Genomic DNA, 23,131 nt, shown 5'->3' on the forward strand with positions numbered 1-23,131 from the left:
TATTATTTTGGTATGCCAGAGGAGGCGATGGAGTTTTTGAGGAACAATGGACAGGCAGGAGAAGGAGGATACTGAACTTTTGAGGAGGTGTTTTCTTTTGGTTGTTTTTGGGGAGCTTTTTCTCCTTTGAAATGTTTTGTTGGGTTTGGTGGTGGGTGCTTGGGGAGCACCTTCTTTCGGTTCCATTGGGCAGGATTCTCTGGCCGCGTCCACCCAGCAACTGGAGAATCCCACCGAGGTCAATGGAGTTCTCCATTGTACGCAACTCGATCATGGTGTTCTTGCGGCGGGCAGGGCGGAAGAATCCAGCCCGTTTCTTGAGGGAGTGTGAACGGGGGGGGTATAGCTAGATGGGCTAGTTAACAGGAGTACGGTGGGAGGGGGTGGTGGTCATGTGGTTGGTACAGGGTAGGGGGATGTTTGTATGTTACAGTAGAAGTTTTAATACTTGAAATCTCGTAGTGCAATTCCTTCAAGTCAGTCACTGAGAATTCAAATATGTTTTTAAAACTTATTAATCTCTAAAGGGATCATAAAGATTATTTTATTTTCGGCACATGGACCACAAGATCTAAAATTTGTTGAACTTGCATACAAATCTATTGTATCTCAGCTTGCATTTCAAAAGATGGAGGCATGAGGATTCCTTAACAAAAGCTGCTCACCAACCCCATTAGGAAGTGGAAAAACTGCCAGGCTCAAAAGTCTAATACATTTTTGAAATCATGAGGGATACAACTGATGCTCCCAAACTGAATTCTCAAAACAAACAATGAACGTTTGCTGTTTAAATCATGTTTTTACATTTGCATGTCAAAAGCTGAATTACAAAGTTGAAGTCTGTGAAGCTGAGCCATCGCAATTTCAAGGATCAGTTAATTTCTTCCTTGCAGATACTTCCAGGGAGAAATGTTCCATCGGTGGTTTCCCAAGTCAAGTGGAACAATAAAAAAATGGGAACACTAAAACATCCCAGTTATTTAAAGGTTTTCCACCTCAAATCCACTACCCCATATTTAACCTATCCTTGGCAAAACAACAAAGCATTTTCTCTTAACAGTTAAAAAGGAGACATGTTAGGATGGTGTGCTCTGGGATACCACTGTTGCAGAATGCAAGTTTGCTGCACCTGATCATTGTGCTTAACCTTAGTTAGGTAGCGATTAGAAGGAAGAATTAGAAATGGGAAGAATAAATCAAAAGGGTGAAAAGAACCTGCATAAGTCTTTAACACATATGAACGGACGCAGAAACCTCCGAGCTGGTGGCCCATCTATCTTCTCAGCAAGATAATATGCGGCCTTGAGGCAAGATGGAAACATGCTATGTAGCCTCAAATGGAAAAAAGTGAACTGTTTGGAGAGGTTGTGTAATGCAATTAATTTGAATTCTTTAATTCCCAAGGTCTTCCCTTGGTGTGCAAAACAAAACAAAAAAATGAATGGGTTGTTTAATATCCTATAATAGAACAAAAACTAGATCAATTGGACATTTATTTCCATAACCAAATTTGTTGCAACACTCACAGGAAAAGATCCGGAAAGGCATTTTTCCACACAATATGCTTTGATTCCTCATTGCCAGCTACAAGGTTTCCAAGGAACTGAAGGCCACATCGAAAAGCTAAGTAAAATCAAGATGATATTTTTAGGACAAATTTCTAAACCATAAATATTTTAAAGTGGGAAACAAGAATTATCAATATAGCTGACATGACTTTCCAGAAGTATTATCAAATATTCAAAAAAATTCAAATATGCATTAAAAATCAGAATCATTTATGAGTAGCACTGATTAAACTGCTGCTAATCTGAGAAATATTTTTATCTCTGTGATGAAACCTTCATCTTATTTGTTGAAAACCAAAGATACGTTAATCTCAACGTTCCTTGGCCATCTCAAAGTGTGTCTAATCAGCCAGAATGATTTTTCTTTCTATACGGAAAGGGAAATTAAGAGCTCGCCTCTCTGCTCAATTCTTAGAATTTTTACCACAAACTGTGGGCTGACAGAGAGAGAGAAAGAATGGGTAATGTGCACCAGATTTCAAACATTTCTGCCCTAAATAAATTGCCGGGAAATATTTGCCCATACCGAGTCTGAATCACTGTCTGAGATTCAGAACTCAGCATACAGAAGAGATTTGCAAATCTTTCCTGACTTTGACTGCCTGCAATAACAGATACATCCCCAGAATCCTTTAATCTAACTTCCCAAACATAAGGGTAGATTCTCTGCTGCCCGATGCTGGCAGCAAGATTCACGGTCGAACATTGGGCTAAAAGCGATGCTCCAGGACCCCGCTGGCTGTGGCAGCAAGGTACATGCCCCACACAAAACTATGACTTGCATGGGTTCAAATGCGATTAACGGGCTGGAAGCCCAATGATCCACCTCTCCACAATGCGGCGCCACTCTCAGGCAGGTGTCACGCGGGCATGAATTCATCATAATAATAATAATAGCTTATTGTCACAAGTAGGCTTCAATGAAGTTACTGTGAAAAGCCCCTAGTTGCCACATTCCGGCGCCTGTTCAGGGAGGCCGGTACGGGAATTGAACCCGCGCTGCTGGTCTTGTTCTGCATTACAAGCCAGCTGTTCAGCCCACTGTACTTTCATGCTAGTATTTACGAGCGGGGCTGGGCGCCATAGCCAGTGAGGGGGGGGCAAGAAGGTAAGAAAACTCTCCAAACCTTCGAGCTTGCTGGAGGGTGTATGCCTGGACCTCAGGGAGCAGCGGAGAATGACTTGGTGGCAAGTGCATTGACTCGGGTATCCCCCTCGGGATCGGGGTGCCCTGGCTGAGACCCCCATTGCTGCATTAACTCATTTAAACCTACCCCTAGCTGAAAGCTTCTGGCTTTTAGGGCTGCTGACTGCCAACTGCATCCTGTATATGCTCAGAGGGCTTCTGGTCATGTGAATCCCCACCTAGCCTGCCCCTCTAAAAACCTCAGATCCTAACAGTATCAAAAGGATGGATGCTCAATCGCCGACCCACCAGGTATTGGCACTCCTCAATGCACCCCTCAGAAACGCAGCCCCGCAACAGAGGAATAAAGGACACATGTGCCGGTGCCGCTGGAATCCCCCTGGCACGCAGCTCCTCTTAGAATAAAAGCCTTACCTGTTAGCCCATCCCCGAGGATCACAATATGTTTCAAGCCCTGCCTGTCTACCCTGCCCGATCGTCTCTGGCCAGGAAAACCGACCAGCTCTCTGCCACAATCTGCATGTTAAACCCAGGCTCCACATAATACCATAGCTAAGGTTGCAGCAAACGCACACTTCCCTCGCTTATCCCTATCTGTTGATCCTGCCTACACACCAAGATCTTAGCATGGAGATGACTGGTTGCACAATATGATCGCCTCCACCACACAACATTGCCACCCTATCTGCAGGATAAATCAAGGTCAATCCAGTGAGGAGGCCCATAGTAGACCATAATGGGAGAAGCAGGACAGGGGCTGCAGAGTCTATCGCTAACACTGGTTGTGGCAGCCACCGGAACCCGGTGAGCAGGGACAGGTGGTGAGGATCGAGGCTCCCCACATCAGAGGTCAGGTGCCAGTCACTGCAATCATTGATGAGAACAGGGTGCAGTGCGGAATATATCAGCTTGAAGGGCCCGGGGGCAGGGAGGGGGAGAAAGAGATGTTGAGGGTGGCCCAGTAGTACAACTCAGGGTGACCATATAACCTGATGGCGTTGGGTGATCAATGCAATCCTCATCTTGCTAACATTCTCGTCTCTCTTCCTCTCCCCCCCCACAGAGATATCGATTTCAGGCAACGGCCAGCTGTGCTCACTATCTAGTTGGCCGCTGTTGCCGTTGCGGATGCATGGCAGCAAGGGCGCCTGGAAAGCCCAGAAAGGACCCTTCTCAAGAGGACCCTTCACCAGAAGAGCAGGGACCAGCCTGTGCTGCCCATCCAACAGGCCAGAAAGAAGGGGGTTCCTGTCCGCACCTGTCCTTCGAAGAGCTGCCAGACTGCGTGTGCCGCTACCAACTCCAGCTCACCAGGGAGACAATGCTGCTATGGATGCTCTATGCGCCCGGGCATCAGAGTACTTCACCTTCAGTCAAACCAGGCCCAACATGACAGCTGGGGAGCAGGATTTGCCGCCATCGCTTGCATGCCCCAGGTTCAGAGGGCAATTGATGACATGCATGCCACCCTCCGAGCACTGACTCGATTGGGTTGCCCTTGGCTAATAGGAAAGGCTTCCACTCCATGAATGTGCAGTTGGTGTGCGTCTGCACCCGATATACAGGCAGCGTGCATACATCCTGGAGCTTGTCGGTTCTTGACACCTTCGAGGCACTCCCTCAGGTGAGGGGTTGGCTAGTGGGCAATAAGACTTGACTGCTGAGGTCATGGTTAATGATGCCTGTACGGAGGCCCCAGACCGGTGAATTAGCGTGTTCAAAATGTGCTTCCGACTTCCGGTGGCGGCCATGGAGGAGTAGGTCGCACATTCGATAGCTCCCGCCTGCAATGGACTTTCGTACCTTTTGCCCCTGATTTTTCTTGGATTTTTGGGGATAAATCAGCGAACTGTGATACAGTAAGGAGGATTCCCTCTCTGGTGTATGGAGAATTGGACCAGAAGTGGCCGTGTGAAACGACTCAGTCCTGGTAGTGAGAAGCAAGCGGAGCTGGTACCGCGGGACAGCATGGCGGAGGGCAAGGGCCGAGGAGAGACGGCTCAGTGGTCGACGGAGCAGCTGGTGACGTTTTTTGAGGATTGCTTTGCCAAGCTGAAAAAGGATTCGCTGGACCCGATCAAGACTTCGATCGATCAAGTAGTCTTGAATCAGGAGACCCAGGGGAAAGCGATACGGCAGATCGAACAAAAGCTGTCCGACCAGGAGAACTATATAACTGTGCTGGAGAACAAGGTTGAGGTGCTGTACAACCGTCAGAAGAGGATGCAGGAGAAGCTGGAGGACCTGGAGAATAGGCCCAGGAGGCAGAACCTTAGAATCGTTGTCCTCCCTGAAGGCTGTTAAGGTTCGGATGCGAGGGCATATGTGACGGACATGCTGGAGACGTTGATGGGGCTGGGGCATTCCCTCGGCCCCTGGAGGCGATAGAGCGCATAGTGCCCTCGCAAGGAAGCCCAGGGCGAACGACCCGCCAAGGGCAATGGTGGTACGTTTTCACCGGTTTAAAGACAAGGAACTTGTCCTGCGGTGGAAAGAACGGAGCTACAAATGGGAAAACTGTGAGTTGCGTATTTATCAGGACCTGGGAGCAGAGCTGGCCAAGAGACAGGCTGGGTTCAATCGGGAAAAGGCGACCCTCTTTAAGAAGGGGACGAAGTTCAGGATGCTGTACCCAGCGAGGCTGTGGGTAACGCACGAGGAACAAGACTTTTATTTTGAAATGCCGGACGATGTATGGGCATTCATTAAACAAAAGCTCAAGACGATTTAGAGGACATTTAAGTTGCGGATAAGTTTTGTAGTGGTGGCACGTAACACTGTATTGCGGGGGGGGGGGTTCTAAAAAGAAAAGAGATTTCATGTTGTTCTGGGGGAAGCTGTGGGCATTGGTGATGGTTGTAGGGTGCTTTGCCTTGCAGAGACTTGATGTGGGGGGGGGGGGGGGGGGGAGAGGGGGTCTTCAAATTAGAGCTTTACTTTGGAAGACTGGATCTTGCCTTAAGGGACTGTCTCTTCACTGGTGCCTACTAATTGTATCTTTTTGTTTGTTTGTTGTTGCTGCTGTTTACTCACTGGGGAATGTGATGTTATTATCAGGTTTATTCATGTGGGGGGGAGATGTTCGAACAATAGGGAGACAGACTATTTGGCGCCAGGGGCGGGGGTTATCGGGGTCAGCATGGTACAGCTGACTCTCGGAAGTGCAGTGGGGGGTGAGCAGGTGTTAAACTGGTGCTTGGCCTGGGGGATGAGGTTTCTGGTCCTGTGGGGGGGGGGGGGGGGGGGGAACTGCTTTGCTGACAGGGGAGGAACTATTGTCGGGGAATAAATGGGAGATCGGGAGCGGCTGCTGCTCATGGGGGTGACCGGGGAATTGGGGGGGGGGGGCGCGGGCCCAGGGTTGGCATAAAAAGGGTGATGGCTAGTCAGCAGGGAGGGGGTGGTGGAAGCCCCCCGCCCAGGCTGATTACGTGGAACGTGAGAGGACTAAATGGGCCGGTCAAAAGGGCTTGCGTGTTCGCACATCTGAAGGGACTGAAGGCAGGTATGGCTATGCTACAGGAGACACATCTTAAGGTCATAGATCAGACGAGATTGAGGAAGGGTTGGGTTAGCCAGGTGTTCCACTCAGGGCTGGACTCAAAGACTAGGGGGGGGTAGCAATTTTGATTAGTAAGCAAGTGGCATTCGAGGCGGGGAGAATCGTGTCAGATAAGGGGGGTAGGTACATAATGGTGAGTGGAAGTCTGGAGGGTGTACGAGTGGCGCTCGTGAACTTATATACTCCGAATTGGGATGACGTGGAGTTTATGAGGTGGGTGTTAGGTAAGATCCCGGACTTAGAGTCGCATAACTTGATTTTGGGGGGGGGGGGGGGGGGGGGGGGGGGGGGCTTTAACACGGTCATTGATCCGGAATTGGATCGGTCATTATCGAGGTCAAGGAGGAGGCCAGATGTGGCAAAGGAATTGAAGGACTTTATGGCACAAATGGGGGGTATAGATCCATGGAGGTTTATACGACCGAGGGCGAAGGAGTTTTCGTTTTTTTCACACATTCATAAGGTTTACTCTCGTATTGACTTTTTTGTTCTAAGCAGGGCGCTAATACCGAGGGTGGTGGGGACGGAATACTCGGCAATTGTAGTCTCGGATCATGCCCCACATTGGGTGGACTTGCGGGTTGGCGAGGAGCGAGGGCAATGTCCATTATGGAGACTGGACCTGGGGTTATTAGCGGATGAAGCAATCTGCGGGCGGGTGAATAAGTCCATTCAGCGCTATCTGGCAACTAATGACACAGGAGAGGTATCTGCGCCGACGGTGTGGGAAGCTCTGAAGGCGGTTGTTAAAGGGAGCTAATTTTGATCCGGTCCCATAGGGAAAAGGGGAAACGGGCGGAGAGAGAGAGATTAGTGGAGGTGATACTTCGGGTGGACAGGAGATACGCGGAGGCCCCAGATGCGGGGCTCCTGAGGGAGCGGCGGAAGCTGCAGGCGGAGTTTGAGTTGTTGACCACACGGAAAGCAGTGGAACAGTTGAGGAAGGTAAAAGGGGAGGTTTATGAGTACGGGGAAAAGGCGAGTAGGCTGTTGGCGCAGCAGCTTAGGGAGAGGCTGAAACTATATGAGTCGGAACCCCCGGCTGGTGTGGAGGGGATGAGGTAATTTTTGGATTGGTTGGAGTTCCCGAGGGTGGAGGAGGACCTGGTGGAGGGGCTGGGGACCCCAACTGAGATGGAGGAAGTTATTAAGGGGCTGGAGGGCATGCAGTTGGGCAAAGCTCCAGGGCCAGACGGCTACCCGGTGAAATTTTGTAAGAGGTTCTCAGAGATATTGAGCCCACTGCTGGTTAGGACATTGAACAAGGCTAGAGAGAAGGGAATCCTCCCCCCAACAATGTTGCAGGCCTCAATTTCACTTATTCTTAAATGGGAGAAGGACCCTGAGCAGTGTGGGTCATACAGGCCGATCTCGCTTTTGAATGTAGATGCCAAGTTGTTGGCTAAGATATTGGCCACTAGGGTAGAAGACTGTGTTCCGGGGTGATAGGGGAAGACCAGACGGGATTCGTTAAGGGCAGGCTGCTCGAGGCTAATGTGCGGATGCCCTCAGAGAGAGGAGAGGTGGAGGTAGCGTTGGACGCGGAAAAGGCCTTTGTTCGGGTGGAGTGGGAGTACCTGTGGGAGGCACTGGGAAGATTTGGGTTTGGAGAGGGCTTTATTGGCTGGGTGCGGTTGCTTTACCAGGCGCCTGTAGCGAGTCCATGTACGAACCGGCTAGAGTCGGGGTATTGTAAATTACATCGAGGGACGAGGCAAGGGTGACCCCTCTCCCCATTATTGTTTGCTCTAGCTACAGAGCCACTGGCCGTGGCGTTAAGAGCTTTGAGGAACTGGCAGGGGCTGGTTCGGTGGGGGGGGGGGGGGGGGAGCGTCGGGTCTCGCTCTATGCGGGCGATTTGCTCTTGTACATTTCAAACCCGCTGGAGGGGATGGGAGAGGTCATGCGGATCTTGGGGGAATTTGGAAGTTTTCGGGGTATAAATTGAACATGGGGAAGAGCGAAATATTCGTGATCCAGGCTGGAGGGCAGGAGGAGAGACTGGGGGAGCTGCCCCTTAGAATGGTAGGGAAGAGCTTTCGCTATCTGGGAATCCAAGTCGCTCGGAAATGGGAAGCACTGCATAAGCTTAATCTATCCCGGTTGGTGGAGCAAATGGGAGGGGACTTCAAGAGATGGGACATGCTCCCGCTGTCATTGGCGGGGAGGGTACAGACCGTGAAAATGAAGGTCCTCCCCAGATTTCTGTTTGTTTTTCAGTGCCTCCCCATCTTCATCCCCAAGGCCTTCAGTGCCTCCCCTAAGGCCATTTTCAAGCAGGTGAATAAGATCATCTGGGGCTTTGTGTGGGCGAATAAAACCCCGCAGGTGAAGAGAATGTGGTTGGAGCGCAGTCGGGGGTTGGGGGGGGGCTAACATCGCCATGATTCGGAAGTGGGTAATGGGGGAGGGGTCGGCATGGGAGTGGCTGGCGGTGGCGTCTTGTAAAGGCACCAGTCTGGGAGCATTGGTAACGGCACTTCTGCAGTTCTCGCCGGCCCGGTACTCCACAAGTCCGGTGGTAGTGGTGACTTTGGGGATCTGGGGGCAATGGAGGCGGCATAAGAAGGTGGAGGGTGCCTCGGTCTGGACCCCGATTTGCAACTATCTCAGGTTTGTTCCGGGCAGGCTGGATGGCGGGTTCCAGAGCTGGCAGAGGGCAGGAATCAGAAGGATGGGAGATCTATTTATAGACGCGAGCTTCCCCAGCTTGAAGGCGCTGGAGGATAAATTTAAACAGCCGCTAGGGAATGGGTTCAGATATTTGCAAGTGCGGGACTTCCTGAGAAAGCAGCTGCCGGCCTTTCCGCTGCTGCCGCCGCGGGGATACAGGATAGGGTAGTGTCCAGTACCTGGGTGTGGGAAGGGAAAGTGTCGGATATCTACCAGGAGCTGTTGGAGGCGGAGGAAACCCCGGCGGAGGAGCTTAAAGGCAAGTGGGAGGATGAGCTAGGTGGGGCGTTGGAGGCAGGTCTATGGGCGGATGCCTTAAGCAGGATCAATTCCTCCTCTTCATGTGCCAGGCTTAGCCTAATACAATTTAAGGTGGTCCACTGGGCACATAGGACGGCGGCGAGGATGAGCAAGTTTTTTGGGTCGAAGATAAATGTGTGAGGTGCGCGGGAAGCCCAGCAAACCATGTCCACATGTTCTGGGCATGCCCGAACCTTCGAGGCTTTTGTCAGGTGTTTGCGAAGGCAATGTCCACGGTGCTAGGAACCCGGGTGGTGCCGAGTCCAGAGATAGTGATCCGGGAGTTCAGGGAGTGAAAGAGGCCGATGTCCTGGCCTTTGCCTCCCTAGTAGCCGGAGACAGATCATTTTAATGTGGAGGGACTCAAAGCCTCCGAGTGTCGAGACCTGGGTTAGTGACATGGCTGGGTTTCTCAGTCTTGAGAAGATAAAGTTTGCCTTAAGAGGGTCTATGTTGGGGTTTTCCCGGAGGTGGCAGCTGTTCGTCAGTTTTCTTGCAGAACAATAAAATGTCAGCAGAAGTAGCATTGCAAAGTGGGGTGGGGGGTGGATAGGTGTTAGATGGTTGTGGTATGTGAAGATGGGGAAATGTTTATTTTACCATGTGAATGTTTTTGTTTTTGTTATTGTTATAAAAATTTGCAAATACTTTAATAAAAATATATATCTTTTAAAATGTACTTCCGATGGCTGGACTGCTCTGGTTGGGCTCCAATACAGCCAATAGAGGGCCTCGAGCATCGTGGTGGCCTGCTGCATCCTTCTGCACTGTAAATTCTGTGATCTATGATAACATCGCGCGGCGACAGGGTGACATGCTGGAAGAGGGGGAGGAACAGCAGGTTTCATCTGACGAGGAGAATGAGGATGGTGCCAGGAGTATCCAAGCGTGGAGCCTGAGCTGTCAGTGCAGGCTGCCCAACATGTTATCCAGGGCCACCACGCACGGCACATCCTCATCACCTCCTTCTTACGAGAAGGCCTGGCCACCGGCAGCTCCGTTGCTCTGTCCCACCTATTTACCCCCTCCCCAACCACAGAGTCCCCCTCCTCCTGAACATCTCACTCTTTCCCTCTCACTCAGTCCTTCCACCCCTTTCCTTTGCCTCAGTCCTTCACTCCACCTTCCTTGTAGCGTTTCACTCTTTCACACTACCACAGCCCTCTGAGGGTTTCACCAGCATCACCACAGGTTATTAGTCCTGGATTGGCAGTATCAGTGGGTCGAGTTTGCGGGACGAAGGATGATGACAACTTGTTGTGAGATGAACTCTGGTGCTCCTCATTGTCTGACACATCTTCATCACTCGGGGAGCTCTCTGGCCTCCTGGGCTGCTCCATGGGACAGAGATGAGGCCAAAGTGAGCTCTGGAGGCGCCACCATCACCTGGCACTGCCAGTCCTGGGGGCCTGCCCTCATCCGAACTATGGTGTCAATACCCTCAGCCATGAACAATGAGACTGGGCTATGTTCCTCACTTCTTCGGTCATGTCCCTCAGTGACTGGCCCAGGCAGTCAGCACCCAGCCAATGCTTTCCATGTCCTCAGCCATGAAGCTTTTGAATGGGCCAAACTCTGGAGCACCGCAGTAATGTCCATGTGCCCCTGGGACATGGCTGCCTGTGACTGGGCTCTCCTGTCCTGGGCAGCGCAGCGTTCTGCAAGATTCGCAAATGCATCTGATGTCTTGCCCCAGGCTTTCCACTGCGAATGCCACAATTTCAGTGTTGGCCTGGGTGCATGCATTGTCAGCACTTTCTCCTGCACTTGAAGGCGGTTGGACTCCTACAGCTGCACCTGCAGGTACTGAAAGGTTGCTGACACCCTCTTGTGTAGATACTGGCTCTGTTTCTGCACTTCCACCAGTGATAGGATCACATTTTCCAGAAGCGCAACATCTGTCTGGGGGTCAGTGTTCCCTGGGATCGGGCAACCCTCTGACCATCTGTTCCCTGGGGAGATCCTGCCTCCACCTGATGTGCTGCAGCATGTGTGTACAGCATGTGTGGTGTTCACCAGAGGGTGACCCAGGAGCTTGACGCTAACATCACCCACCCTGGTGATAGTCTCTGCAATGGTGGATGGTACAGGTGAAAGTAGTGGTGAGGATCTAGCTGGGCGGAGGGGAGGCAGTGGCCCCTGACAGCCCGGCCTCGCCTGATGGTGATCGTGCAAGACAAAATACATGGGGTGAGATCCTGGGAAGGACTGGTCTGTGGGAGAACGGTGACTCACTTTCTATAGGGACGTGTGTGTTGCCATGGGCTCTCACTTGTTTGTCGCATGCTAACATCCAGCACAGCCATTGCCCTCTTCTCCCCCGCAAGTTGCATGACCGTTTCCTCTGAGTGTGTGTGGACCCGAATAACTGCGTGGACCCTCCCGTCTTCTGTCGCACCCAGCCATTGTGGGCTGCCTTATCCTTGGGGACACAGAAAGGGCATAGTGAGACGCTGGGAGCCGCGTTCTATGAGGGGCTGGGGAGGAGAGATCTGTAGCTGGTGGTATGTGAGTGCAAGGTTCCTTACCAAAGAGGATAATACATGTGCTGGGGTTTGGTGGAGGTTGGATAAGCGAGATACAAGTAGGGAGGGGTGCTGTTGCCTCTAGGTGATTGGGGGCTGATGTGAGGAGTAAGGGACGGGAGTAATGCCAGGGGCACAAAGGTGGTGACTCGCCTGAGATGCCCAAAGGACATTGTTCATCTTCTTTCAACATTGCGAGCCAGCCTCCTGATGGGGCTGCCACGACTAACAGCCTCTGCACCTCAACCCAAGCGCTGTTGAGTATTGCAGGCTTGAGTCTCCATCTCACCCTGGGGAAGAGGGTGCCCCTCCTCTCTTTAATGCATACAGCATTCTGTCGATCTCTGACTCCGAGAACCTGGGAGCTGGTCTACATGCAGCCATCTTCTTGGCTGGAATGAGAGTCTGTAATGAGTGGACCATTGGAAAGCTGCTCCAGCTTCTCAGGCTTTTAACGCAAATCCCGACCCCAGCGACACAGGCGGTAGCAGGACAGAGCGTGAATTTCCCCGCGATTCAAATCCAGTGGGAGAACTTAGTCTCCCAAACAGAGAATCCTACTCGCAGTGTCATTTATCCAAAGGAAAACAGAAATATTTTTATGAGTAAACAATCTAAACAGCATATCAGCAAGCTTAAAAGTATAGAAACCAGCTGACAAACTAAAAGAAATCGGATAATATCACAGATCCTCTAGAGTTCAAAGACACCAATTTTGGGAAAAAAAGGACAAAGTATTATTCTCGGCACCGATACCACTGATAACAAAAGATCTGAAATTTTCAAATCTGTTCTATTTTCTTCTTGCCATTTTAAACATTCAAAAATTGGTTAAATATCAGTTTCCTCAATTGGTTATGTGCTTCAGTTTTCTCCAAAACAGAAAAGGGAGTTCGAAGCAGACGAAATATAGAAGGAAACTCAGTTACTGTCACTCTTCTGTTTTCTGTCTTCTGAGGGGCTGTTCAGCACAGGGCTAAATCGCTGGCTTTGAAAGCAGACCAAGGCAGGCCAGCAGCACGGTTCAATTCCTGTACCAGCCTCCCCGAACAGGCGCCGGAATGTGGCGACTAGGAGCTTTTCACAGTAACTTCATTTGAAGCCTACTTGTGACAATAAGTGATTTTCATTTCATTTCATTTCTTCCACCTTGCTCAAATAGATTCAAATAGTTAATGATTTAACGACTCAGTTGCCCTGCAACAGTTCTGCAGGTGGGAAACAAAATAAAAGCAATACGAGACCAAAACAATACGAGACCAAAACGTCTGATTTTCAAACGTTGCTGCTCGACCAACTGAACAAGGACAATGAGGACCTCATACAAAACATGAGAAAGCAGAATTTCCATTGAAAAATTAAACAATAACAGTTATAGTACGTGAGCTAATAAAGCACACCGAATATAGTAGATATTAAAATGCATGATAGTTGCAAGTATTTCCAGTGCTTGCAGGTTTTACGTTCCCTGCCTTTTGGAAGACATGGGGCTGAATTCTCCGCCGTCGTGATGTTCCATTGTGCCGGCAGCTCAGGGGTTTCCCAATGGCGTGAGGCTGCCCCACAATGGGAAACCCCATTGACCAGTCGGCGTAATGGAGCATCCCGCCGTCGGGGTGAAGCAGAAATCCGGCACGGCGGGACGGAGAATCCCGCCCATGGATTGTTTACTGTTCTGTAACTACAGAAAATAAATGACCTCCATGTCTGTCAATTGTGAAGAAAACAACTCTAGGCTAGGAGAACAAAGAGAAAATGCTGGAAAGTCTCAGCAGGTCTGGCAGCATCTGTAGGGAGAGAAAAGAGCTAACGTTTCGAGTCTGATGACTCTTTGTCAAAGCTAACAGACAGAGAAAGTGGGAAATATTTATACTGTGGAGTGAGAATGAAAGATGAGTCATAGCCACAGAAACCCAGGGAAACCGGGTGCTAATGGCCACAGAAACCAAGGAGAAAGAGTGCTAATGGACAGAGAGGACAAAAGGTGTGAAAGGTCAAACAGCAGAGAAACTAACATCAGAGGATGAACTGTAGATGTGGGGGGAGGGGAAGGGGGAAGCAAAGAGGAGAAAGGTGAAGGAAAGGTGGATAAGATTGGGGGGGGGGGGGGAATTAAATATATATTAAGAAAGAAAAAAATGGTCAAAGACAGTTAAAATGAAATGGGATGAAAACAAATGGGTCGAGGTGGGGTAGAGCTGATCATCTGAAGTTGTTGAATTCGATGTTGAGACCGGAAGGCTGTAGTGTGCCTAACCGGAAGATGAGATGTTGTTCCTCCAGTTTGCGTTGAGCTTCACTGGAACATTGCAGCAGGCCAAGACAGACATGTGGGCATGGGAGCAGGATCTTTTGTTAAAATGGCAAGCAACAGGAAGGTCAGGGTCCTGAATGCGCACAAACTGAAGATGCTCAGCAAAGCGATAGGCTAGGACATATTTGGTGAAATTTCTGATTAACAAGATTCAGCAAATGGGGACTGAGAAACTGGGTGGCCTGTACTGTCACTTAGTCACTGTCCAACCCCATGTGGCGATTAGTTTCCTTTGCGGGTTTACATCTGTTGAATTCACTACTGCTCTTCTGGAGCGAAAGCCAAATTGTGTGTGCATCAAACTGCAGAGGCTATAAGCAGCCTCATTGGGTGATACTTATGCCCTATTAGCCTCAAGTTAAAAAGTTTAAATTTAAAGAAAGCAAAGAAAATTATTTTTCTTTCTCATTCAAATTTTTAATTTAATGTTTAAATATTTCCCCTACATTTTTATGAGTTGTGAAAGTAGCAGAATCCTTGTTACAAATATCAGAGAAGCTGAGTGTACTAAGAGTTAACCACAACCCTAACCCTAACCCTTAAAGAATACAAGATTTATTCACTCATACCATCTTAGTAAGAAGTCTTACATCAACAGATTAAAGTCCAACAGGTTTGTTTTGAATCACTATCTTTCGGAGCACTGCTCCTTCATCAGGTGAGCGGTCCGCTCCGAAAACTAGTGCTTCAAAACAAACCTATTGGACTTTAACCTGGTGTTGTAAGACTTCTTAATGTGCCCACCCCAGTCCACATCATGGCATTCCATCTTAGGTTGCACTCTTGCAATAACTAAAAACTCTACCATGTACCTTTGGAAATTAATCGTTACTCGACTGCTGGGAGATTCTAGAGGATATAATATATTAAAGAAACAAAATGCATTTGTACTCTGTACACAGACAGCTTCCAGAGTCAGGTCTATATCATGCCACGCCTTTGTTCTAGCAGACCCAAGAATCACCTGGATTGTTCCTTCGTGGAAGAGACCTCCTTGAAATTCATATACCATATTAAAATCAAGCCACACAACACAATAAGATCACCTGTACAATAAAATATGAAGTTCCCAAATCAGATACGGGCACAATCGAAGTATTTTAAGATTAAGTGGTGCTGCAATATAACCAAGTTCAAATCGGCTCCCAAGGGCTGCAAAGTGCCCGTTGGCGTATGTTTGAGTGTAACAGATTTGCATGCAAAAGATAACAACTGATTTTAGTAGCATGTCCTTTATGAAATATTTGAATCATGCCAAGATTATCTATGCCATCCTTCCTTCAAGTTCCTTCTTCTCCTTTTAATCCTTCCATGAAAATTAATCTTATCCTCTCAACACATTGTTGACTTCTTCCTGAAGGAGCCTTAAAGACAACTGTCATTCTGCAGTGTCTCTTGAAATTGAGATCATTCAGAAAGAAACATTGTTGACAGCCTATTGAACTGTAGAGGGCACCACAGTAAGTCCACTCCTGCCCTCACACACAGGAGAACTTGCTTGTTGGTGACCTAAAGCAGAAAGACTAGTTGGGTGGGGTTATTGTGTTATGGGGATGGGGTGGAGGTGTGGGCTGAAGTCGGGTGCTCTTTCCAAGGGCCGGTGCAGACCCAATCGGCCAAACGGCCTCCAAACGCACTGTAAATGCTATGATTCTATGATTTTCATCACCCAGCAATGCCACAGCAAAAGTGCGTCATTTTTTTCAAAGTAGATCAGTATTTCTAGTCATTTATATTTAAAAAGGAAATTAATATTCTTTTTCAAGTAACTGTCAAGAGTGAGGTGAAGGAAAAGTTCAGTTTGTTTGGTTAGACGCATTACCGAGAAATGTACCAGGCACATACTTGATAGACTGAATGCCTGTTCCAGCACTGTGTCCTGCTCAATAACTGTACAATTGTTACTTTGGATGGAAAAAGGCTTTCTTGGTTTCAAGTAGTTTGTATATTTATGTAATAGCTATTGTTAATTTCATTGTGGTATTTTGCATTTGCTTAAATCTTTCCATGCAAGATTTACTCAGAGACCATGCCATCTTCATTACTACGAATCACACACTAAATGTCACTGTAACTGTAACTGTTTTGCTTGGATTATATGTCTAGACAACAATACCACTTGAACCCATATTGCAACAGCTGAGAAATAAAAGCTATATGTCTGCAGAATTTTTTAAAAACCACAGTAAATAAAAATAATTAGTTTGTGGAGTTCCAGTAATTTTAGTGCACTTGTTATTGCTTCAAAATCTGCCGCTTCCAACAATTAAATCTAAACGAGGGGCGGGATTCTCCCCTACCCGGCGGGGCGGGGGGTCCCGGCGCCGAGGAGGGGCGTGAACCACTCCGGCGTCAGGCCGCCCCAAAGGTGCCGAATCCTCCGCACCTTCAGGGGCTAGGCCCGCCCCGGAGTGGTTTGCGCCCCACCGGCTGGCGGGGAAGGGGCTTTGGGCCACGCCAACCAGCGCTGAAGGGCCTCTGCCGGCCGGCGTGAGTTGGCGCATGCGCGGGAGCGCCAGCGTGTGCTGGCGTCATCCTGGCGCATGCGCGGGAGGGTTCGTCTCCGCATCGGCCATGGCAGAGGACCACAGCGGTTGATGCGGAGGAATAGAGTGCCCCCACGCACAGGCCCACCCGCGGATCGGTGGGCCCATGATCGCGGGCCAGACCACCACGGGGGTACCCCACAGGGCCAGATCCCCCCCCCCGAGGACCCTGGAGGCCGCGCACAGAGCTGGGTCCCGCCGGTAGGGACCAACCTTGATTTATGCCAGCGGGACCCTCGTTAAACGGGCGGGACTTCGGCCCATCGCGGCCCAGAGAATTTGGGCGGCCCCAGGCCCCATTGAATCGCGTCGGTCTCCGCCATTCTCCGAGGCGGGTGATTAATGCTGAAGCGATTTTTGGGGGGCCGGAGAATTCGGAGGACGGCGGGGGCGGGATTCACGCCACCCGGTGGGGGGTCGGGGAATCCCGCCCGTGGTGTTTCTACTGATCAGCTAAGTACAAATCCTTCTGGTAAAACTGCCCTGGAACATAACCACTAAACCTATGACTAGAGTAACACCAAAAAACAATCTGATGTGAATAAATGTTTATATAAACTTGTAGATAATTTAGCCAAATCCAGTGATTCAGCTGGATGGCTGGCCGAAGGCACCTATTCCTGGTGGGATTGGCATTTTATGAAAATAAAATTCTGGAAACCCACAGTTAGGCGTAGAATATGTGCGTAAATCCAGAAAGCAGAGAAGCAAAACAGGAAATGGAAGGCAGAATATTAGTAAGCGAATATGGAAGGCAAAGGAAACAAACACTAAAAAATAGACAAACAATTGGTTCAATGATTATTGAGTATGTTATTATGAGTCAATGAAACAGGCAGATGAGCTGAGGACACAGGCAGACACTTGAAGTATGATATCACAGTTATTGCTGAAACATGGTTTAAAGGGCGGGCATGAATGACAACTCAATATCCCCAATTACAGGGTTTTCTGACATGATGGGGAGGAATGAAAAGGATGGAGAAGGGGCCGTAATATCGGTTAAAGAAACAATCACAGCCATGAGCAAGGCTGATACGCTGGAAGGATCTTCATCATATGAATGTAAGAAATAAGAGCTGGAGTACATCATTTGGTCTTTTGAGCCTGCTCAACCATGAAACAAGATCGTGGACACTCATCTACTTCAATTCCACACTCCTAATTTCTTTAGGATCAAAAATCTTTCAACCTCTGTCTTTAATATACTCAACAACTGAACATGCACAGCCCTCTGGGTTTGACAATTGCAAAGATTCACAACCCGTTGAGTGAAAAAAAATTCTTATCTCAGTCCTAAAGGGTTGACCTCTTATTACAGGCCAGTCAGACTAACATTGGTGGAAGGCAAATGATTGGAAAAAATTCTGAGGGACAGTATAGCATTTATGCAGTCAACGTGGATTTGCTGAGGAAAAGTTGCGTCTAGCTTGACTAAGTTTCTTTGAGGACATAATGAAAAGGGTTGATAAGTGCACACATTTGACACAGTCTGCATAAATTTTAGCAATTCTTTCAACAAGGTCCCACCATGCAGACTGATCAATAAATTGAAAACCAATGGAATCAAAGGGAAAGTGGCAAATCTAATCCAAAATTAGCTCAGTGGCAGGAAGCATAGGGCAATGGTTGAAGGCTGTTTCCAGTGGGGTCCCATAGGGTTTAGCACTGGGTTCCTTATTTATCACAGTATGTGTCAATGAATGATTATGATACAGAAATTAGTAATGTGGCTGATAATGAGGAAACATTTAACGGAAACATTTCCAAGTGTCCTTTTGGGGTGATAGGCGGGGTGTTTCTCGACAGTCACAAAATCTTGCCCGTCTGCCAGAAACGAGCCCCCGTGAACTTCTTGCCATTACTGGCTGTCTTGCTGGCTGATTTGCCAGACCCGCGCCTCAGCGTTTCACCGTTAACAAGGGGGAGCTGCTTTTAAGCACTTCCTCACCATTCACTCCCAGTCAACACACAAGCATGGCAGCACCCAGACCTGCTCCTCATTTTGGGGATGCTGACTTGGACAGGCTTCTCGGCACCGTCGATGAGAGACCGGGAATCCTGTTCCCCCAAGGGGGCGACAAGGCCAGCAGCAGGGTTACCAATACCGCCTGGGAGGCAGTGGCAGCGGCTCTCAATGCTGGCAACATGACTATCAGGACAAAAGGTCCAATGTCAGAAGAAGACCAACGACCTCCATTGATCTGCAAGGGTAAGTTACTACCTCTCTCCTGGCATCAGTTCTGCCTGCCACCCCTCGAATTCCCAACCCCGCTCCTCCCTCCGACAAATCACGGGCTGAAACCTCACATCCTCCCCACATCCGATCATCATGCTGAGCCCATTGTTCCAGGAACCAGTATCTTAGAACAAAATGTCCTTCTTTTTGGCTACAGAGAAGTAAGCAATCAACAACAGCCTCCAGACATTTGCAGTCAACAGCAGAAACAAGCAGCAAACACAACCTGCAAATATTTTAGTTTATTGACAGAATCAAAAATAAAGACAATGCAATGAGGACACCAGTCACTTGGTATCCTGAACACCCCCCCCCCCCCCTTCCTGACCTACATCAGCAGAAAGACACAGCAGCCCAGCCCACGGGAAAAGGCCACTCCAACATGCAGCAAGGTGGAGGAGAGAGAGAAAAACATTCCACCCCACCCAAGAGGAGCACAGTTCAGCCCAAAACAGGTCCGGCACATTATAAACCAAACCAAATACAGAGCTACCACTGAAGGAGAACACAAAACAAGCAGTAGGACAACAAAGTCAAAGTCATTAGCCATGCACCAAAAACCAAAGGAGCAAAACCACCAGCTGCCGCAGCAGCAGACCTACCTCGGTGGAAAAAAGCTCAATGCATGTACAGGAAAGTTTGTGTGTGAACATCAGCACGTGCATATTGGTAAGAGTGTGCATGCATACAGGGTATATATGCGTGAATGACTGCGTGTGAATGATGTTAGAGTACATGTGCATGAGAATGAGCGGCACAGACGCCGGAAAAGGTTACACCTACATGAAACACAGCGGAAGGAGGGGAAAGAACACCTCACCTCTTCTACAGCACTGGTAATTTGCCAGGGGACCAGGCATAGAAGCATGAGGTGTCGCAGCAGACAAGCACACAACTGCCAGACAAAAAAAAGCAACAAAAAAGGATGTGGAAGCATTGGAAAGGGTGCAGAGGAGATTTACCAGAATGTTGCCTGGTATGGAGGGACTGGTATGGAGGGAAGATCTTATGAGGAAAGGCTGAGGGACTTGAGGCGGTTTTCGTTAGAGAGAAGAAGGTTAAGAGGTGACTTAATTGAGGCATACAAGATGATCAGAGGATTGGATAGGGTGGACAGTGAGTGCCTTTTTCCTCAGATGGTGATGGCTAGTACGAGGGGACATAGCTTTAAATTGAGGGGAGATAGATGTAGGACAGATGTCAGAGGTAGGTTCTTTACTCAGAGAGTAGCAAGGGCGTGGAATGCCCTGCCTGCAACAGTAGTGGACTCGCCAACACTAAGGGCATTCAAATGGTCATTGGATAGACATATGGATGATAAGGGAATAGTATAGATGGGCTTTAGAGTGGTTTCACAGGTCGGCGCAACATCGAGGGCCAAAGGGCCTGTACTGCGCTGTAATGTTCTATGTTCTAACATACTGCCAACAATGCAAAAATGTCCCACCCTGAACACACAGGGGGTGGGGTGGGGGGGGGGGGGGGCATTAACAGGTGTCCCATAAGTACAGAACAGAATACACAGCCAACGCACAAAACAGACCTTTAAAAACATCCACAGACTGCTCTAGCAAGTCCTCTTACATCCTCAGCCCGGTAGTAGGCTCCTCAAAATTCTCCCCTCGCCGTAGTTCAGGTAGAAAAGACCGAAAAGGCAACTGATGTGTTGGGTGCTCGGGATCTGTGGAACACATACAGGCCACCAACACTTAAAATAGTGCAACACTATTTTACCAAGTCAGAAACTGTTGAACATACTTTCCCTGTGGGTTAACACGATATTAGATTGAACTAAAGACCTATGCCTGTCCTAACCGGTCTATGCACTCAGCACAAGGTGAAGATCTGTGCTGTAAGCTGTAAGCTCTGTCCTACTAAGAGGCTGCATCCCGAATGAGCGGGAACTCTGATGCCCCCTGTCTTTACAGTGCGTGTGCTCGAACTGGTGATTGGCTGCGGTGTGTTGATTGGTCCCGCTGTGTGTCCATCAGTGTGTGTGTGTATCTGCACCATGATATACTGGTGTATATTATGACATCCCCCCTTTTATAAAAAAATGTACGAGTGTGGCAATAAATAATGTATGGTGAGAATGTTCCTAACTACGTGTGGGGTAGAAAACATATTTACAGGACTACGTACATGAGAACTAAGCTATTTACATAGGAATGAGCCTGGTGCAGAGCAGTATGCAACAAGAATAACGAGATGAACACTATATACAAACCAGGGAAACGATCAAACAAAGCAACAAAACAATTCAGGAAGTCTATAAGTCCGCAAAGTTCATAAATTAAGTCTCTGAAGTGGGCGACAAATCCTGGTTGACCGCCTCAAAGGTGGGTCGAGAGCCGCTGGTTCAGGAGCGGGCTGGACTGCGTCAGAGTCAGGGGGATGCAGAGTGACAGGGAGTTCTGCATAATCCGTGGCAGGGTCAGCAGGAGGGCGAGAGTGAACTCTCTGAACTAGGTTCAACAGCTTGCATGCCTGCGCGCCAAGCAGGGAGGCTTTCGAGGAGCCCACGATTCCAAAGGGAAGGATGGCTTTGAGAGACCTGTGCGTCACTTCAAGTTGGCACGAACCGCTGGCAGCAATGGCATTGCCATTGTAATCTAATAGCTGGCAGGCTGACGGAAGGATGGCTGGTTTGACACGAAGGCTTTGGAGGTCAGACCGCGCATTGAGATTGGCGGAGGCACCAGTGTCCAGGCGGAATCGTATTTGGGACCGGTTGACCGTCAGGGTGGCACACCACTTATCATCTGGATCGATGCTGTATGCCGATAGAGGCTGGATTCTTTGCTTCGGGGACACCCTGTTTTTTGTAACGATACCGACTCGAAAAGGCGCCTTCGGGTCCTCGGTGTCAATGTTGGGTAGTAGGTCCGCATCAGACTCGGTGACCGTGGGTTGAATGGCACGGACATTCCTGCGAGGCTGGCTGGAGCGACCAGAGTTGGCAGGCTGAGCTGCTCTGCATACAGCAGCATAGTGGCCAAGTTTGCCACAACTCAGGCATTGTCGGGATTTGGCAGGGCATTGCCGCTTAGCCACAGTTGCCGCACGTCATAGCGTCAGTACGTTCGCTGCGCCATCAAGCATGTGCGGTGCGGTCATACGTGGTGCGGCCTGTGCATTATGTTCGTCGACGTCGCCGTCCCCTCGTTTGGTGCACACAAGCGCGGGAATCCACGAAAAGCGCACGAAATGGCCGCCCTCATCTAGGCTGAGGCCCTGGAATTGCTCGATTGCTTGGACCCGTTCCGCCTCGTTGGGACCTTGCCGCGCCGTTTCAGCCGCTTGGATGTGGGAATACCGACTAGTGGCGTTTTCGTGTAGCACACAGGTCTCTATGGCGGTGGCTAGGGTGAGCTGCTTTACCTGAGGAGCTGCTGGCGCAGGGGGTCCGACTGAACACCGAAAACGATCTGGTCGCGTATCATGGAGTCGGAGGTGGGCCCGTAGCTACAGGACTGCGCAAGGATGCGGAGGTGGGTGAGAAAGGACTGGAAAGGTTCATCCTTACCCTGCAAACGCTGCAGTGAGTGTCAAACTGGAGGAGGACCGTCTTGAACTTTGTTTTATCTTCATCATCCGCAAAGCTGAGAGAATTGAAAATGTGGATGGCATGGCCCCCGGTCATGGATAGGAAGAGAGCGATCTTCCTGGTGTCAGAGGCATCCTCCCTGTCTGTGGCTTCCAGGTAGAGCTGGAAGCGTTGTTTGAATATCTTCCAGTTGACCCCTAGGTTACCGGTGATGCGGAGCGGCGGCGGCGGGCAAACGCTGTCCATTTTGCAGGATGACAGTATGCTGGTGGAAGGCAGATCACTTGCAGGTAGGTCTAAGAAGTTCTAATATCCCTCAACTCCTGGTATCATGATGTGTTGGGTGCTCGGGATCCGTGGAACACATAAAGGCCACCAAAACCTAAAATAGTGCAACACTATTTTATTAAGTCCGAAACTGTTGAACATATTTTCACTGTGGGTTAACACAATATTAGATTAAACTAAAGACCTATCTATGCCTTGTCCTAACCAGTCTATGCACTCAGCACATGGTGAAGATCTGTGCTGCAAGCTCTGTCCTACTAGGAGGCTGCATCCCGAATGAGTGGGAACTCTGATGCCCCCTGTCTTTATAGTGCGTGTGCTCTAACTGGTGATTGGCTGCGGTGTTGTGTATGTTGATTGGTCCTGCTGTGTGTCCATCAGTGTGTGTGTATCTGCACCATGATATACTGGTGTATATTATG

General features: G+C 49.2%; 1 protein-coding gene across 1 annotated transcript in view; it reads right to left on the reverse strand.

Moving 5' to 3' along the window:
* Positions 1-23,131, reverse strand: part of atxn10 (ataxin 10) — a 315,724-nt gene that overhangs the window by 231,231 nt on the left and 61,362 nt on the right. The window contains exon 4 of the mRNA XM_072484567.1: positions 1,527-1,623. Within this exon, the coding sequence (XP_072340668.1) occupies positions 1,527-1,623 (97 nt within the window). The remainder of the gene's footprint in view (positions 1-1,526; positions 1,624-23,131) is intronic.

This window comes from Scyliorhinus torazame, chromosome 19 (assembly GCF_047496885.1).
Source record: "Scyliorhinus torazame isolate Kashiwa2021f chromosome 19, sScyTor2.1, whole genome shotgun sequence".
Classification (NCBI taxonomy): domain Eukaryota; kingdom Metazoa; phylum Chordata; class Chondrichthyes; order Carcharhiniformes; family Scyliorhinidae; genus Scyliorhinus; species Scyliorhinus torazame.